The sequence below is a fragment of the Silurus aristotelis genome, assembly GCF_946808225.1.
Source record: "Silurus aristotelis genome assembly, chromosome: 16".
Lineage (NCBI taxonomy): Eukaryota > Metazoa > Chordata > Actinopteri > Siluriformes > Siluridae > Silurus > Silurus aristotelis.
Window position 1 is genome coordinate 5,311,239 of NC_139589.1, and position 18,638 is coordinate 5,329,876.

Here is an 18,638-nt window from a genome sequence, read left to right on the forward strand (position 1 = left end):
AAATATAAGCATAGCGCATCATTTCAATGACTGTCAATCTGATTTGATGTTATAAAGCTTTATTACACAGGTATTTAAAATCATATATGATTATATGAAATATGAGGACAAAGGACCATATCCGATAAATGCTTTTCAGGGCAATAGGCAAATTTGGGCTGCAGAGCAGTTGTGTTCTTAGATACCTACTACTCTGATTTATCCCATACATGCCAGTGCAGTGAGCAATTAGTTTATTACAGAAACATTTTTTGTTTAAAGTTTTACACTGTAATTTAGATTCATTAGTAGAACAATATTTTTATTAGGTGACATACAATCAGTTGGTATTCCTAAAATAAATTTATACAAATTTCCATCTTTTTCTAATTTATTATATGAACAAAGGTTTGTGGACTATGAGATTCACATGTGCTTTTTAAACATCCAGTTCCACATTCAGTTCCAATTTGCTGTTACCATAATCTCCAATTCATCTCCAATCTCTAATTTTGGAGTTTTTAGATTGTGGAGATTTGTGCTCATTCACTTGCAAGGGTTTTAGTAAAATCAGAGACTAATGTTGTTGAGGAAGCCTGGGGTGCAGTCAGTGTTCCAATTCATTCCTATAGAGAGATCTACAGCAGGCCAATCAAGATCTTTCACTACAAACTATGTATAGAATATCTCTATGGAGCTTGCTTTGTGTACAGGGGCATTGCTGGAACAGATTTGGGTCTCCTAATTCAGGTGAAAGGAGAATGTAATTGTAGCGCATCCAAAGACACCCTTTACAATTGTCTACCTCTGACTTCGTGGTAACAGTCTGATGAAGTACCACATACGGCTGAAAAAGTCAGTTGTATCACTACTTTTGTACTTTTGTTGAGTACAATATAGTGTCAAAATAAGCCTGGTGTTTAAAAGTGTTTCTTGTCTCTTTAGTTTTGTACTCAAATTATAAAACAAATACAACTATCGAGTGATTAAAATCTGTTTTCAAGCCAAAAGATTAATTAAGAAAAAAATAAAAAAATAAAAATAAAAAGATTAACAAATTCTCATAGACAGGCCTTAAAAACAGTTCGAAAACTATTATTTTAAATATAATCAAAGATAAAGTAATAAAACATTGTTTATTGTTTATTATTAACAGTAATTTAAAACATTTATCTTGGATTATAAACACAATTGTTCAATAGTGAATTTAAATGATTCCTGCTATCTTAATTATTTTTAATATAATTGTCTGTACAGTGTTTTTAAAGCCTGTCTATAAGAATTTGTTAAATTTTCACCTGAAAGCCTATTCAAGAAAACACTAAGAGAAACGATTACAAAGAAATCGGAGTTTAAGGGGGTAGATTGTCCAATTTCTATTAATGATTTTTTTTTTTTTTTTTTTTAATGAATGTCAGGGATTTGCTGAGACAGTATTAAACTGCATGTTATACTCAAACAAAGCCCCACAGTCCCAGACATTTATAAGAACAAAAATACTTATAATAATGGATATTCGGGTTTAGATTGAACTTTTTGTTCACTTGAACTCAACAGTTGTGCGTGACCGTGTTTTTCTGGGCTATAAATACACAGAACACAGGCCAGAATCTCTTATTCATCAACATGGGAAGGATTAGAGAATACAAAAATAAATTGAGAATGAGAGTGTTGACCTTCATAAATCAGGCAATGGCTTTAAAAATAGCTACATGCATGAAAATAACCATATCCACACTCAGAGTTATGCAAGAAGTTTAAAACAAGGGGAGCAATAATGTTCTCGCCTAGAAGAGAACAAAGCTGTATTTAACCCTTCACATCCAGTGTGCAGGATGGTTATGATTAAGGAGGCATTGTGGCTAAATATCTGCAGAAGCTGGCAGCACCTCCATGACAACCAACCGTTTTGGAGGTTATGCCAGTTTAAAGCCTTTTCCTTTCATCAAACCACAAATACAGTAGCCTGGTTCCAGTTTCGTGGAACTAAGTTCTTTTCGGTATGGGTTTGGAATAAAAATGAGAACAAATAAAAACACTAATTCTACTGTTAAGTGGGGTCCTGGGCTCTAGGAGACTGAATCATGAAATTTAATAAGTAATTTAAAAAAATTTTGCTGCAAACAAGCCATGAAGCTACAACTAGGTCATGGATACATCCACAGAAAAATGGCTCAATAACCACAGAATCAAACTTCTGGCATCACCCTCCTAGTTCCCAGAACACAAATAAATTTTTCATTGTATTTGGAAAAATGCTGTATTTGGCAAAATGTAAACTAAATGTCCACTCTATGCCACCAACCAAAGTCTGACCAATCAGAGCAATAGGCATTTCTACTTACTTGGATCCTATTGCAAGGGAGTGAACTTTCACAAGGCTGACAGGGGTTCTAGCCTAGGCATATTGCTTGTTTTGGGGGTGTGTCTATGGTGTAAACCTTCACATGGCAAAATAATTGTGGACACCTGACCATCACACCCATATGGGGTTCTTTCCAAGATGTTGGCACACATATATATATAGAATAAATAAATAAATAAATAAATAAATAAATAAATAAATAAATAAATAAATAAATAAATAAAGGGAAATATTTTAAGAATTAAGTCGAAATTACGAAAATAAAACTGTAGCAATACGAGTAAAAGACCCCGGCTGAAGTACTGGCGATGTCGGAGACGCCGATTTCTTTGATCATCCACAGGTCGCCATTTCAACCTGCACAAGAGTCAATTTCCTCCTCTTTCCCAATTTTCCCAATGTCTGTCTGATTTTTACTTCTGAATAAATTAAAGTTTCCTACATAACTGCTGCAGTGTTTGTTTACTAATTTAAACTTTTGTGCTGATGAACCAGAAGACAAAGAATTTACTTATTCCAAAATCCTCAACATCAACTTTATTAAAAACAAAACGATTCTTGCAATTCCGTTATTTTTCTCAAAATATTACCACTTTAATCTTTTACTGCTCAACTTCAGTCTCTTAAATGTCGCCTTTACTCTCTAAATATTTCGACTTTATTCTCGTATTGCTACGACTTTATTCTCATGATCGTACCGGTTTTTTATTATTTTACGTGGCACAAAAACGCAGTCTTAAATCACTAGAAATTCCACAAGATGAAAAAAAAAGCCACAAAAAAATTCAAACAAGAAATGACTTGTATTGAGAGAGAAAAAAAAAAGGGGGGGGGGGGTACACATATGACAATAGTGCTCCAAAAATCATGAAAAGAAGTCAATAAAAACCAAACACACTTTTCAGTATTACTTACCTGTGTATATAACTTACCCGTGTTTTATGAAATGGAACACAGTTAGCTAGGAAAGCATTTAATCATGCAAATATCGGATGGCCAGGGATCATTCTGGGGCAGTAGAGTAATGGCAGACTTTGTGGTGGAAATTTTGGAGTACTATTGGTCACTACAAAACCATTTCTCATGAGCTTGAGTCTTGGCTTTATTTGTGAAAGAGAGAGAGTCCAGGTGAACAGGTCACTTGCACGAAAACGAGTGTTCACGGGTGCGGGGAATGTGTGCGACAGTCAGAGAGGATTCAAAAAACAAACAAAAACGGTACAATCGGGAAAAAAAATCGGTAGTCATATCAATCGATGTTTTATTTAACCGGCTGGAGAGACAGCGATTGCTAACACAGTGTTTTCTTTTTTTTTCAAGTAAGCACACCAACCAAAAATCGACTTGCGTTCGGACACCCGTTCAAGAACTTCAAGAGACATCGGCTTGCATCCAGAGTCGAGATATAGGTTTTCAGAGGTACATTTTAATCAATCTTTTAACAAAAGGAACGTAGGGAAACACCATCACACGTAGGATAGGCTACAATATGTGGGTTTTGGTAATGATTTTAATCACAAGCATGTCCAGTGTGTCGAGATGTTAAAACGTCTTGAATATCAAGAAAGGCTACAGAGTCTGTGTAAACGGTTTATCACAATTATATAGGAGCAATACGACTACGTTGTAGTAGTGTTCGTTTTATGTAGCGGGTGGTCGTTTGTCGTCCCCCCCCCCCGCCCCGAGTTTCCTTTAGTTGACGCTGTTTTTTTTCCTAGGAAGCGACGTTGTTCCCCAAGCGCTGCGGCCCGAGTCGATGTGGTGCTCGAGCGGCTGTACAGTCGGGTCGGCGTCCCCCGGTTCTGCCAACTACCACATATTTAACAGCATCCTCCCTCTTCCTCCTCTTTCTTATGTTTAACAGGACTAAGTTTGTATCAAAACCATCCTTAATCATGCAAGTCACATTTCATGCTTTGAGAAAAGAAATCTAGTGGAATAATATATGCCGGATTTTTGTAAAAGAAAGTCATCCATGCTGGTGTGGGCTAGGTTTCATTAAAAAAAGGGGCACATTATGTCTCTGGAACAAATAATATCAATGTGAACAACACACTCATATGTACTAGGCAGTCCCTCACAATCTACACTAACACACATGCAAAAGAGAACAGTTAATTAAAGAAAGTTTGAAGAAATCAAATCTTGCGTCTTGAAATGATACTCGAAGCAAAAACACCTACATTCTTATGCTATAGATAAAAAAAAAATTAAAACTGTCTAAATTCTAAATTCAATCAGCATTTGACAATTTTCTAATAGTCTAAGAACAGTTTTACAGAATATTAGTTGCACTATACAAACTGTGAGAATCGGCTACAAGCATCGTAAGAAATTTCCTATTTCCTGCCTGTTTAATTGGCTTGCCTTATACAAAAAGGGAAATGTATAGACTTTCTGGACAAAGCAAGCTTAGTAGCCACGGCTGAAGCCATTGCTATACTTGTCCTCCATGTAATCATCTTTATCAAAGCCTGAGCCGAGCGAGTAACGCTGATAGCCGGAGGTTGCGGCGGAGGACGGGGGAGGAAGTGCAGAACCCGAAGCGCCACGGGCATAGTTGCGCATGTAGCTAGGAGGCGGTGGCGGAGGCGGTGGGGGCGGCGGAGGCAGCAGAGACCGACGACTGCCCATAGGGCTGCGCTCTCGGTAGTAGCGAGGGGCAACGGGAGGCGAAGGGGGTCGCTGCGGAGGCGGAGGGCGCCGCTCGTAGGGGTCCCGCTCGTAAAAGTCCGGGGCGGGGGCATAAGGGTCGTGGCGAACTCCCCTCTCATATGCGTCACGGTCATAGTAGGAGCGCGGAGGTGGCGGCGGGAGTGGTGGCGGCGGAAGACGACCTCGAGGCGGATAGAAATCGCCGAGTGGAGGACGGGGGGGCAAGTAAGGAGGGTGGTGCGGATGGGGCGGATAGTGATGAGGAGGAGGCGGGAAATAGTCATCTCCTCTGCTATTTTTGGCTTGATTACTGCGAGAGAGGGACACAAAGATTTTTTGATCCTCCAATTTGGTATGATTAAGCTCCCTGATGGCCTCCAAGGCCTCGTTTTCCCTCTGCATATGAACGAACGCGTAATTCTTCACAATATCACACTCCACCACTTTGCCATATGGCTGGAAGAGCTCCTTGATTTTGGAAGCTGTGACACCCTCGGGCACGTTGCCCACATAGATCTTGGTGGCGTTGCGCACCTTGGTGGTGGCGTACTCTACGGTGATGCGCGAGCCGTTGAGCACGTGCTTGTGCAAAGCTGCGACCGCTTTTTGAGCCGCGTCCTCCTCGTCCATGTGCACAAAGCCATAGTTTTTCAGGATGTCGCAGTCTGACACAACACCGTGTTGTTCAAACAATGCGCGCAGTTCTGCTTCAGTGGTGGCTGAAGCTACATTACCCACAAATATCTTCACCATTTTTAGTGGCTGCACTCGGGACACTGGATTTTGGACGGGTAAAGCAGGTTCCCTGGAAAATGGACACAGTCCTAAAAGCAAATATCAGAAAGAACATCAAACTTTCACCAAGGATGTGTTAACAAGCAATTGCTGAGATTGACTCCAATTTTTTTTTTTAAGTTTTTAGACCCTTTAACTCAAAGTAACCTACATAATCTATATCCGGTTATGTTTTATTGTAAATTTGTTCAGGAAAGTGTTCCTTTTCGATATGCTAAATCAAAGAAAAACTTTTCTTGCCAAAGATCTAACTTGATTGAGATCTGTGGGCTGAAAATTAACGTCGCATTATATCGAACATCATATTAAAACTAAAGTTGCCATTGTTTCTCTCATTTAGGTTTGTAAATTAATCAATAGTTTACTCAATCTTGACTCCAGCATAAATTACGATACAATACAATCCAATAAACTTTCGTTCGGCTTCTCCAGTTAGGGGTCGCCAAAGCGGATCTTCCGCATGTTTGATTTGGCACGTTTTTACGCTGGATGCCCTTTCTAACGCAACCCCTCCCCATTTATCCGGGCTTGGGAATGGCACTAAGAGTGGCTGGGGTTGGTTCCCTAACCGGGGATCAAACCCGGGCCGCAGCGGTGAGAGCGCCGCATCCTAACCACTAGACCACTAGGGACCCAATTTACAATCCAATTTATGTGCTAAATAATGGTGCAGGAACTATGGAAATTAGCCAATGAGATCATGGGGTGACTTCTCGATCCTAGGCTTACTACTTTACCCTGAAAAATCTGTAAATTTCTGGACCTATCCTCACAAACTCTTTATACCAAGTCGAATGAAAGAACTCCATTTCTAAAGCGGTTATAGTTCTTACTCCTGTAACCTTCTTGTGAGAAGTTTCTGTCAAAATGTATCACTCTTTTTGTAATATTGAAGAATCCATTGAGAGAAGAATCCATTTTTTAGTCAGAAGTTACCGTACTACTGTTAAATAAAGCTTCCGTAAATTTTACATCAGATTTTCACTCAAAAGATGTTAATTTTTATTACAGTGTTTTATTGCTTTGTCTCTTGGGTAAGTTTAATCTTAAGACTCCTGATTTTAAACCCAATATTAGACTAGACTTTTCTTCTCTGGTAGTCTGATGTCCCTCTTTACTTTCTTTAAGAAAATGTCAAAACCTTCTCAAAAGGAACAAAGGCCCCAAAAAATTATTAAGGAACCTTTTATTTATGTTGAAAAAACATTTTTTTTAAATGAGTGTTATACTTTTCTATGCCTTTGCATTATCTGTATGACCCCCTCGCTTCTTTATATCTGTCCTGTGATTATTTTTTAATCATTGTACGCAATAAAAAAAGAAAACAAAAAAGAAAAACCAGAGCCACAAAATGGCCGGAGAAGTCACGTGACATGTGGAAACCTCGCGAGATTTTGTCTCGTCTTACCTCCGAGCCCTAAATGAAACTAACGGCGTTCCCAATCAAAACTAATATCATTACTGTTCGTTCTAAAATAAAATAGATTAATTTTGTTTAAAAATATATATAAAAAACTAATTCAAACAACTCGACGTATTGTCCAGCTAACAACCATCTCATGCTATTGTGCTGCAGCTGCGGTCTTGTCTACCGCAAAATACCCAACAATACAAGGCTACAGCGTCTCTCTAGCGCTGCTATGCTGTTTATATGATTAAAACGTATTAACAATATCCCAAAACACATAAAATAATATTTTGGTAAGTCCTAAATGCAATAAAACTCAGCTAGCTCAGAATTACACCTAACCTTTTATTACATCCAGGAAGTGTGTACGGGTATGTATGTATCCGTGCACGCAGTGAATGGAAATCATTAGTATATTGTATATCAACGTAACAAAAGCATGCAAGACACGCGAAAACGTGGAAAAAACCCACCGTAAATACAAATCTACACCAATCACCACTGATCCCCTGCAGCTACTGTAGACACAGGAAGTGACCTTCAAGGGAATCACGTCACCATGACTCAGGAGTCGATTCTGATGCTTTGATTCGGTTCAACCTTGTGTGCTGGCTTGCTACTACTATTGTTTATTATTATTATTATTAGTAGTAGTAGTAGTAGTAGTAGTAGTATTACCGCTGTTTTTGTTGTTGGCAAAATACTCTTTATTCTCAACTCTAATGATCTGAGCCGACTGTGATTCTCACCAAATTCCAAGAAAGCAAGTTATTGTTTAAATTTGGTTATCGCCCCCTAGTGGTGGGCATCATTATTTTACTGAAACCAGCACCTTACACTGAAATGTAATTGAAATCAATATGATGTTTTGTTTCTTCAGCTCTGCTACCTCCAGCTCCATCTCCTGTCTTTTACTCAATGCCACTGTCTCTAAACCATACAACATCGCAGGTCTCACCACAATCCTATAAACTTTCCCTTTCACTCCTACAGATACCCTTCTATTACAAATCACTCCTTCTATCACTCTTCTCCACCCACTTCACCCTGCCTGCACTCTTTTCTTCACTTCTCTAACACACTCTCAATTACTTTAGAAATACTAAAAATGATATACTATTATTAAAAGGCGCACTGTTCAGCACTTAGACATGGTGGTTTCCGTAGTGTAGTGGTTATCACGTTCGCCTCACACGCGAAAGGTCCCCGGTTCGAAACCGGGCGGAAACATAATTTTTTTTCTTTCTAATTGGCCTGGGTTTTTGTTTGTAAAAAATAATAATCCCGAACAACATAATTGTAAATAATTATAAATATATAGCTTATTAATGTAAATACGGCCATATGGGTGACTCGGGAATTACTTTTAAATGACCAGATGACCGGGACAGTAAAGTGTGTTTGATGGAGGGAACAAAAAAACAAAAAACATTTTCAGTTAAAGTTAGTAAATTGAGAAACTGAAGTTTTCCCAACAATTTCCCTTCTATAGTTTACATTAATCCCCCGCTTTACCGCGGTTTGAGTCTCAGGCCACCGGTTTATCACACAATTGCATTTGCCACGTAACTCATTAGTTTAGCTGCTTTTCCCGGCCTCTCGTGGATATCAAGATGGAATTTTATGTCGAAATAATGAAATTTATTAATAACAATATAATTATTAATTATAAAATGAAGTAAAATGCTAACACAGTACAGTCCTGTATACATAAAATAGCATTTTTTTTTGGGTGGTGTCCTTTTATTGCGGTTTTTCGTTTATCACGGGCGGTTTTGGAACATAACCACCGCAATCAACGGGGGATTAATGTACTACTGATTGCCATCGTTTCCATAGCAGGACCAGGCAAAGTGCTTCAAGTTGAGTCTGTCCACTCGACGGCCTTCTTGGCGTCACTCTTAGGTAATTCAGAGTCCTAGAACAGGGTTCCAATCTGCTGAAACCAGGAAAGACCCATATCTCAGATACTAATGGATGACAAGATGGCATTATTGTGTAGTTCTTAGCATTTAAAGGTCCAATAGAAGTTTACTTTTGCAAATGATATTGAGTTTACATAGTCCATAAAAAAAGTTATGATCTTAGGAGAGGTTTATTAGGTGTAGCATTTGAAAACTGTAAGAAACTTTGAGAGGAACCAGATTTAAAAGTTCCATCATTGTTGAGGACGTCAACTGTTCTCTAATGGGCACTTGAATGCAAAACTTTAAATGGCACTTGTAACCTCAATCCACTCCAACAGATTGTTTAAATTAATTCATTTCCAAATCCATTCTCATGGTTCTTGAATATGTAGTGTAGCCCACCATATCGAGCTTTATGCCCTGCATTGTTCATCGTTTTCTAGTTACTGCAGTGTCAGATACTATAAGCATGATGATGCCTGGTTAACTTATTTCACACTGTGCCATTTTTTTCCTAATTGAACAGCTAATCTATTTGTCTGTAGTACAATTTTTTTTAAATATATATATATATATATATATATACATATATATATATATATATATATATATATATATATATATATATATGTATATATATATATATATATATATATATATATATATATATAGTAAGATTCACATCGGTGCATCAGTATTAAAGTTATCGATTTAGAAGTGTGCATTAGATACAAGTTGGCATTTGAGTCACAATGTATTGTTTTTAACATTTCTATATATTATATATAGTTCTATATATAATTTTTAGTATAGAGGCTACTCTTATTATTTAGAAAGTGACCAATATTTTATATGTTGATTGATTTCCACTCGCTATACTGTTTCTCAAGTGCGTTCTCTCAACGCTACGGAGACTGAGGCGTGTGACCCGAGACTCACATAGAATAGAGATTAACATGGCAGAGGTAGAGCTGCATCGTCCTGCAGACACAACAAGAAAAGAACGTCTGGTTATATTTGATCTTTTTCGTTCATTTAAAAAAAAATTTTTTTTCAACTCCAAAGGCCTGTGTGTGAAAGGACCATGCATCGGAAATCAGAAGGCATTAAAGTAATTTTATGATTTGCTGTCTGTTTGAAATGAAATGGATAAGAGAACTATCTGCACCATATTGAAATGCCAAAAATCACCATTCTTAAATTTTATTAAAAATTAATAAAAAATAAAAATTAGGGCACTTTTAATTTTTAGTTTATCAGTCAAAAATTTACATTCATATAGGCGAGTCTTCAAGCAAACTTCTTTTTTAAGAATTAATGAAAATGTGTGCTAATGCCACTGATTTACAAATCAAATAATTCAAATCCAGCTTCATAATGGGTTAAAGTAAAAAAAAAAAAAGCGCCCCATGACACCTTTAAAACCCAATGTTTGCACAATAGCATGTAGTTGAAAGACCCTTCTTGCAAAACAAGAGACAAACGAATCATCCAACGTATTTTTTATTCTTATAATATAATCTTCTCCAGAAAAAAAAAAATGCAACAAAACACAGACTCATTCCAGTGCAGCACATTGAAACCAACCAGCAACTCGTAATGACACTACGAACCACCAATAATTACTTAATTGGCCCTTAATTAGTTTTTAACATATGACCCGTGCAGCAGGAAGAGAAATAAATCTAATTGTCTGGGCTTGGAGTGCAGGGAGGCGATTCACCTCGTGAGCACCTGCGGGTTCGTCTGCACTTCCGTTTCAAATCAGATAAGACACGTAACTGCGATGTACACGTGAGTGTGGCAGGCTGAGAATATGAACCACAGCGAGATGAGTGAAGATTCACTATGGCTCTACCAAATGTGCGTAGAACTTCAGTCTCAGTTCCCCATCGCTACGTGCGCTTTACATTCAGTGTCAAAACCACCGATCGACCTCTCTGTTCATAAACAGTAATTTGAAACTGGAAGTAAGAAAACAACAAAAAAAATAAATCAAGTAATGTCGGGGGTTTACAGCGTGTTGAGACAGTTGCTGGTTCGATGTTTGTAGTATAAGAATCGCCAGCAAACACATTTCAGTTCAATAATTACATAAACGTCCTTCCTCCGTCACTATACTGTTTAAACATGAAAATAAAACAACAACCGAGGAGCAAAGAGAAAAAACTAAACTGGAAAGGAAACGAAAAAAAAAAAAAAATGAGCACAAATAACAAAAATACAGGCGTGGAGGCCGGGATGGGGGGCGATGTGGGGACAGAAAACTAAAACCAAGGAAACACGTCCCAGCAAAAAATAATTATATATATATATATATATATATATATATATATATATATATATATATATATATATATATATATATATATATATATAAAAAAAAATGAAGGTGGCCCTCAAAACATCTATACACACACACCAAGATCCCCCACCAAGCTGTGCTAACCATCCTGCTTCATTTACAGTCTTCATCCTCTTCACTGTCCCCCGCTTCTGATGGCACCACTTTGTCCATCTTCTCCGAACGCTCTGGGCTACAGCTCTCACATTTTGCCCCAATACAGCATTAGCGTCATCCCCAAAAGAAACCGCGTTTCGGCGCTCACAGCTTCAGCTCGTTGGCAATCTTGGAGGCGATGTTCTTGAAGGCCATGGAGGTGCCCGAGATGCGTTTGAAGCGCACGCCATTGAGAGAGAGACGGGGCAGCTTGCACACCTCCATCTCCCACTGAACAAAGTCGTCACGCGAAGGATTCCCTGACTTGCAAAGCAGCATGAAGCGCTCGCGCAGCTCATAGTCGCAGCTGTTGGAGTCCAGGACTTTCCGGATCTCCTTCATCATCTCGTTGGGCTCCATGGACGAAGTGGTCTTCATGCTCCAGGTGAAGCGCAGCGAGCGCGGCTTGATGTCCTTGGAGGACTGGGTGGACGAAGGCGTGCTGGACACCGGAGAGGAGGACGAAACCGAATCCCTGTTCTCATCCCCTGATGTTCCCTGGGTGCCTTTCTCCATCTTTTCTGCAGTGCTCAGCATGGGTCTTGGGTAGGAGCGATGAGAGGAGACAAAGCAGAAGGTGAACGAAAGGAGGGCAAACGAACAAAGACACACAAAACACTCATTTAGGACTAAACAACCTCATCTACTGCAGCAAAGCTCACATACTTATAAGAACACAAACATTACCATCTGAATCATACACAGGGAAACATGATCAACTCAAAAATAAAATGTAACGTTATGGTGCAGAGCTACAATGCAGTCAAACCACTTTGGCACTTTTTTAACAAATATATTTTAATAATAATCTATAACAAGAATACACTAAACCACTTAAGTAGACTGGATTAATGTTTAAGTACTGATTATCTGGGTTGAAAGAACTCTGCAAGTCTATAAATCTAAGTGATTCTATTAGAAGGGACACAAAGACGAAGTCGAAATTCAATTCTAATTTATTCAACCCTTTTAGAAATAATTAATTTCCACAAACCACATTACACCCAATGTATTGATCATATTTAAACATTGTAATGATCACTGCTTAATTGATGTCCTCACCTGCTGGCCTCATCTCGACCCTCTCCCTCATACGGACTCCTCAAAGAAAACCGGCACAAGTTTAGTCTATTAATCACTTTTCATGTTCTTGCTTATTGGCTATTAAAACAGAACCTCTGGATAAAAGGTTCCTAATAAGAGCTTAGACTCTTCAAACAGTGATAACACTTGAATAACATTAAAATACCTCTGAACTTGAAAATGATTTGAAATGGCACACGAGGAGACTGGCATTTGGTGGAAGTTTGGAAGTGGATGTGATGTGGAGGTGGATATATGACTCAAACATATCATTTATAAAAAGAAATAAAAAAAAAATCTATTCAAACATTTCATGGGTCAATAAATGGATGAATTGATGCATCCATCAATCCATGAAATGAATACATGCATCCATTCATCCATCCACCCATGAAATGTATACATGCATGCATCCATCTGTCCACCCATGAATTGGATAAATCAATAAAATGGATGCATCCATCCATTAAAAGCATACATGCATGCATGCATACATACATTCATCTGTCTATTCATCCATCCATCCCTTTATTTTCATAAGTAAGACTTGCATTTGGTTGAAGTTTGGGGGTGGATGTGATGTGGATATATGACTCAAACATATCATTAATAATAAAAAATAAATAAAAATCCATTCACACATTTCATGGATCAATGAATTGATGCATCTATTCATCTATCCATTCATGCATCCATTCATCCATTGAAGTGGATACATGCATCATCCAATTTTATTGTATTGGAACTATAGAAAATGAACTTGGCTGTAATTTGCGAAAAAGAAATTGAATACATTTAATGGTGCAGCATATGAATCTGCAGGTTACCACAAGCACATGCTAGATCAGTAGATGCCGAGCCATTCAGCAGAATGAAATGCACTACGAGCGTGGAGATGATTCGTCATGGATTTGCCATATAAATATAATAGGAATATAATTTAGATTGGCAGTTTCAGAGGCACTTTAATATTATATCAACATATAATTTCAATAGGTTACCAGGCTAATTTTTGTACTGCAACTAAAAGCTATAGCATAGTCTAGACATTTGCTTCAACAATAGTTGGAATAAGCAGATGCAGTCTTGAGAACGAAGAGAATACAAGGGCGATAACATATCAGCGTACAAACAGATTTCAAGTGAATCACTTCCATTTCCTCACTGCAGGGAACGAGGAAGCGTAAGCCAGAGAGCATTGCTGCGACAGTCCCTCCACCACATATATACACCGTAGAGCCTCCTCCATCAAACCCTCCAACCTTCAAGGAGCAGCACACACCCCTTCACTTACTTCCACACACAAACACACATTTCCCCAGTAAACGAAATGGGATTTTATTTAAATGAGTATGACAATCACTAATTTTAGAGTTATTACTTTCCTTGTGATTTCTTTTACTTTGCATAGTTTGCACACACACATTTTATATATATATATATATATATATATATATATATATATATATATATATATATATAAAAATTATTATTATTTTTTATTCTATTTCTATTTACATGTACATTCATCAGCATTTCACTACATGTTGTACTCTATCGATGTGTATGTAACAAAAATTTTATTTGGTTTAAGTAACCTTGCACCAGCTAAAAGTATTGGCACCCCTCATTTAAAACGGACGAAAACCAAGTTTAAATAATTGAAGTTTTCCATTTAAACAGCAATGGAATCTTAATTTTTTTCATAAGATAACCAATCTGATTAAAATACTTTATTATATTTGAATAAGATGAAATATACTTTCTAATTCCATAAGATAAAATTACACCTTTGTACTGATATCTCAAATCTGATTGGTCAAAAAGGCATTCGAATCACAAGCTTGTACAAATGATTTTCCAGCGTCAGCGATACGAAGAGTTTTCTGATCTTGAAAAAGACTCAGTATGTTCTAACCTAAAATCGATCAGTGATCAGTAGGGTTGCAAAGGGGTGGAAATGTTCCATTACATTTCCGGGACTTTCCAGAGACTTTCTACAGGAAAACCAGAAAAGTTCGAACTGTAAATATCTAAAGCAAGCAGCGTTTCCACCTCCCGCGATCCTAACCAAAGGGCCCGTGTAGCTTTTTATGATTGTGTCTGCTAATTTGCAAAGACAAGCCCAAGAACGACTGTTCTGGTTTTTTTTTTCCTCGTGTGCTCATTCGCTATGTCGACTAGCCAATCGGATTCTCTTTCTTGCCGACGAGCTCCGCCGCTGAATTGAGGAGCCGATTCTGCTTTAAGCCGATTCTAGGCTTTAAGTTCTTATCATTCGTTCTTAATCTAGACTTATATTTTTGACATAATGCTACTTTTGGAGAGAGAATGAAAACTTTTGGGGAGAGAATGAGTAAATTTCTGGATCTGAAGAGTTAGTGAGTCTTCAACCAGCTGTAGTTTAGACTGCAGGAAGGCTCTGGTACCAAAACCTGTGCAGTGATTGAAGAGATTAAAAAAGCTTGTGTTGTTGAATAAATCTTTCATTTAAGCAATTGTCTGTAAACCCTCTTAATTAATTAACTGTTAGATTTTATGAGATTAAAGGAGGGAAAAAAAAGGAAAATCATCATATCTCGGCCATCGGCTGCCCTGATTTCTAAATATCGCCACTGACATCAGCCAGAAAACAATCCAGAACGGTCGACCTCTAATGCAACTAACATGAATTTTTAAAATGACATTTTTTAGCTTTTAGCTTTCACACACAGCAAGTTTTAAACATAAATGTAAGTAATATTTGTCATTTAAGTGAATACTCGCCAAGATGTCAGTTATTTGTCATTGTTTTGTGTGCAGGATTCAAGAAACAATGTGTTATGGAGGAATGCACAGTGCGTGTAGGGGGCGTGGCCTCGGTGGTCCTGCAGCAAATGTGATGTGCGCATGTGACTGATGAACGTTCAGGGTAGAAATTCAACTAAAATAGCATTCAATCTGGTTGTTTTAACAAAGACTACATTTAAGTTTCCCGTTATTGACTAAACTGTAAATGCTTAGTTTATTCCCAGTAATTCCCATGGAAAGTTTCCAGTCTTAAATTCCTGGAATTTAGCAACCCTAGTGATCAGTGTCTTGCAAAACCTGAATCAATAGCAAATTACATTTATATCCATAATTTCACAACCATTGTCAGGTTATACATATTACCTTTTTACTATATTACAATAATGTCTATTTCTTACTGGAAGCTGTATAAGGAAGTGAAGTGCGTGCATATCGACTCCGAAAGTTTGAGAAGGCAGATACACCCAGAGCAGACAAGACGAGGCCAGAACACAGACAAAAGCAGCACATCAGCTCCCATTAAGGTGGTTTAGTTCAGCCATTAGGAAACTTCGAAAATCAACACAGAACTGGATTTGTCAGCTTTCGTCTCAAGCACGTGTGACTTGGAGGATTCGGTCATTGTAGTAACTTAACTGCATTGTAGGAGATTTGCATGAAAACAGCACAAACTATGGCACAGGGAGACCTATTCACAAGGTCTGAGGCACAACAAACACGGACCAGAGTCAACAGCCCCAACAAAAGAGTGAGATGTGAATGGAAAGGGGATCGGTGTTATTCGCTGAGGGAGGAGAAGCGAAGGGAGGAGGAAAAAAAGACTGGAGGAAGAGCGAGCTGGGCAATGGACGCAGGGTATTAGCGAAAGGCGAAACCGTAGAAAGATGTACGATATATTCAGAAAAGAAAAAAAATCCCTTGCTTCGAAAGACCACAGGAGAGTAAAAAAAAAAAGAGCACAAAAACGTTTTGCCGATGATTTAATTGTTTTGGTGTTGCCTACCTTCTGGGGAATCGGAATGACAGATTTCTACAAAGGAGAAAAAAAAAGGTGGGGAAGAAAAAAAAGTGTTCTCAAATGCGAAGGAAAAAAAAACAGCAAATCTGAGGAAGAAAGGTTTTAAGTAAGACATAAAATCCCACGTGGCCTGTCTGGTGAACTGAGCTGCCATGAGAGTATTTAAGGGTTAACTGGAAGGAGGGCACAGAACAGGGGTCATATTAAGCAATCGTGTTATTATAGCTTGAGTCACGTATGAAAAAAAATGGATTAATCTTAACCATTGGTGGAGGTTTTTAGAGTACAAAGATTAATGAGAGTAAAAGAGGGATTAATTGTGGGATGGGGGCATGATCATGATTCGATCCATTATGGTATTTCTCACAGTGAAACCCATCCCTGCTCCATGAGCCCATCATTACGACGGAGCAGTTCTTATTCACAGAAATCTGTGCCACTCCAAACCAGCTTGTCCTAGAAGAAGGGAGTAACTGCAAAGTCAATAGGACAAATGGGTGAAATCTCATGCTACAAAAATAATGAACCAACAATTTCAGAAAAGCCCATTGTGTGGGGGGGAAAGAATTAATGACCAGTTAATCTTTTGGACAACAAATCGGCTAGTGAAATGAATTTGGAATAAATTGATAAATTGTTGACATTTATCTCCCTTTTCAATACCGTTTTCAAGTCTTGTCTATTGTTCTTTATGTAGATCTGAAAGATAATAAATCCCACTTAGGAAGTCTTTACTTGAGGTTACACAACTATGCAATGGACCTCAAGAAGATGCTGAGGATTCTACCAAGGAACTATGGCTTCTGAGCTCTAAAAAAAAAAAAAAGAAAAAGAAAATGAACACAATCCTGTATTCAAAGTTCTTCTGTTTATAAATGTGTAGAGCACCTGTGGAGATTCCATGACAACATCCCATAATAACAGCTTGCAACTTTATTCCTCTGGGAGAAAACTTTCTCTATCTGCTTTACCCTCTGCACACTTACGCATAGTAGTTCAGCATGTTAGCGTTTTCGATAAAGGGGGTATTTACTTCCTCATACCAAATTTGCTTAACTAGCTTATTTTATGAATCCTATATTCGAGAGAAAAAAAAAATACATTTTATAGCCAGTAAATAAAAAGCGATAAATCGAAAGTGTCCACGTTGTGGTGAACTCACCTGCGCACAAATTTGGAGGTGAATTTGCTGAAGATGCCAGTACCAGTGCGACGGACCTGGCTGTTCCCGTGAGAGAGCGACGGCGAGGCCGGCTGCCCGCTGTAGGTGGAGGCGTGCTGGTCGCGTGAGGCTCTTTGCTGGCCTGCATGGAAAGTGCTTCTGCTCGTCACCCCTCTGGGGAAGTTGGTACGATCTGCTGCCGTGGAGTTGCTTATGTTGTTGGTTGAGGGAGACACCACTGGAACTCTTTGTGGAACGGTGCTGTTTTTTTTTTTTAAAACAGACAATCAGTAGACAGGATCAAGATTAGTTTTGTTTCAGTGTGGCTATACATTTTATAATCCTACTCTCTCACACTAGAAACAGATAATTTGGCATTAAATTTTTTTTGGGTAAATTATAGGTAAAATATTTGGCACTCTCTCTCTCTCTCTCTCTCTCTCTCTATATATATATATATATATATATATATATATATATATATATATATATATATATATATATAAAAATAAACACACACACACACACATATTACACTTTACTGACAAAAGTTTGTGGACACCTGAACATCCCATTCCACATTTAGTCCCCATTTGCTCTTATAATACCCTCCACATCTTCGAGGAAGATGTTCCACTAAATTTTGAAGTGTGCTTGTGGCGATTTGTGATCATTCAGACACAAGGATGTTACTAAAGTCATGTGCTGATGTAGGTGAGGTGAGGAGGTCTGGGATGCAGTCAGCATTTCAATTCATGTCAAAGGTGTTCACTAGGGTTGAAATCAGAGCTCTGTAGCAGGAAGATCTTCCACTCCATCCCATGCAAAGCATATCTTCATGAAGTTTGCTTTGTGCATGGCGGCACTGTCATGCTGGTACAGGTTTGGGTTTCCTAGTTCAAGTGAAGGAAAATTTTCATTCTACCACATTTAAAGACTCTCTTTACAACTGTGTGCTGTCAGCTTTGTGATAAGA

At 38.1% G+C, this 18,638-nt stretch overlaps 2 protein-coding genes and 1 long non-coding RNA gene across 35 annotated transcripts in view; all 3 read right to left on the reverse strand.

The window, feature by feature from the left end:
- Positions 1–1,466: 1,466 nt before the first annotated feature.
- On the reverse strand, positions 1,467–2,869 carry LOC310738649. Its single transcript, XR_014537131.1, has 2 exons — positions 2,837–2,869; positions 1,467–2,638 (listed from the first exon to the last, which is right to left on the reverse strand). It is a non-coding gene; the product is annotated as an uncharacterized lncRNA (long non-coding RNA).
- Positions 2,870–3,588: 719 nt separating this feature from the next.
- LOC310738650 (uncharacterized protein) lies at positions 3,589–7,979 on the reverse strand. The gene is made up of 2 exons (XM_083563800.1): positions 7,676–7,979; positions 3,589–5,823 (listed from the first exon to the last, which is right to left on the reverse strand). Exon 2 carries the CDS (start codon positions 5,750–5,752, stop codon positions 4,757–4,759), a length of 996 nt encoding a protein of 331 aa, XP_083419926.1. The 5' UTR covers positions 5,753–5,823; positions 7,676–7,979; the 3' UTR covers positions 3,589–4,756.
- Positions 7,980–11,473: 3,494 nt separating this feature from the next.
- Positions 11,474–18,638, reverse strand: part of mark2a (MAP/microtubule affinity-regulating kinase 2a) — a 44,126-nt gene continuing 36,961 nt past the window's right edge. For 15 of the 33 annotated variants that reach the window (XM_083564542.1, XM_083564541.1, XM_083564570.1 and 12 more), the window contains 4 exons: positions 17,663–17,923; positions 16,486–16,512; positions 12,672–12,710; positions 11,474–12,150 (listed from right to left, as the gene is read on the reverse strand). In XM_083564542.1, the coding sequence (XP_083420668.1) occupies positions 11,715–12,150; positions 12,672–12,710; positions 16,486–16,512; positions 17,663–17,923 (763 nt within the window). In that variant the 3' untranslated portion in view covers positions 11,474–11,714. The remainder of the gene's footprint in view (positions 12,151–12,671; positions 12,711–16,485; positions 16,513–17,662; positions 17,924–18,638) is intronic. The other 18 variants (XM_083564572.1, XM_083564566.1, XM_083564558.1 and 15 more) reach the window with 5 other exon arrangements.

Coding starts and splice junctions, on each gene's coding strand:
- LOC310738650 (XM_083563800.1), bottom strand. CDS start 5,752: ATGGTGAAGATATTTGTGGGTAATGTAGCTTCAGCCACCACTGAAGCA.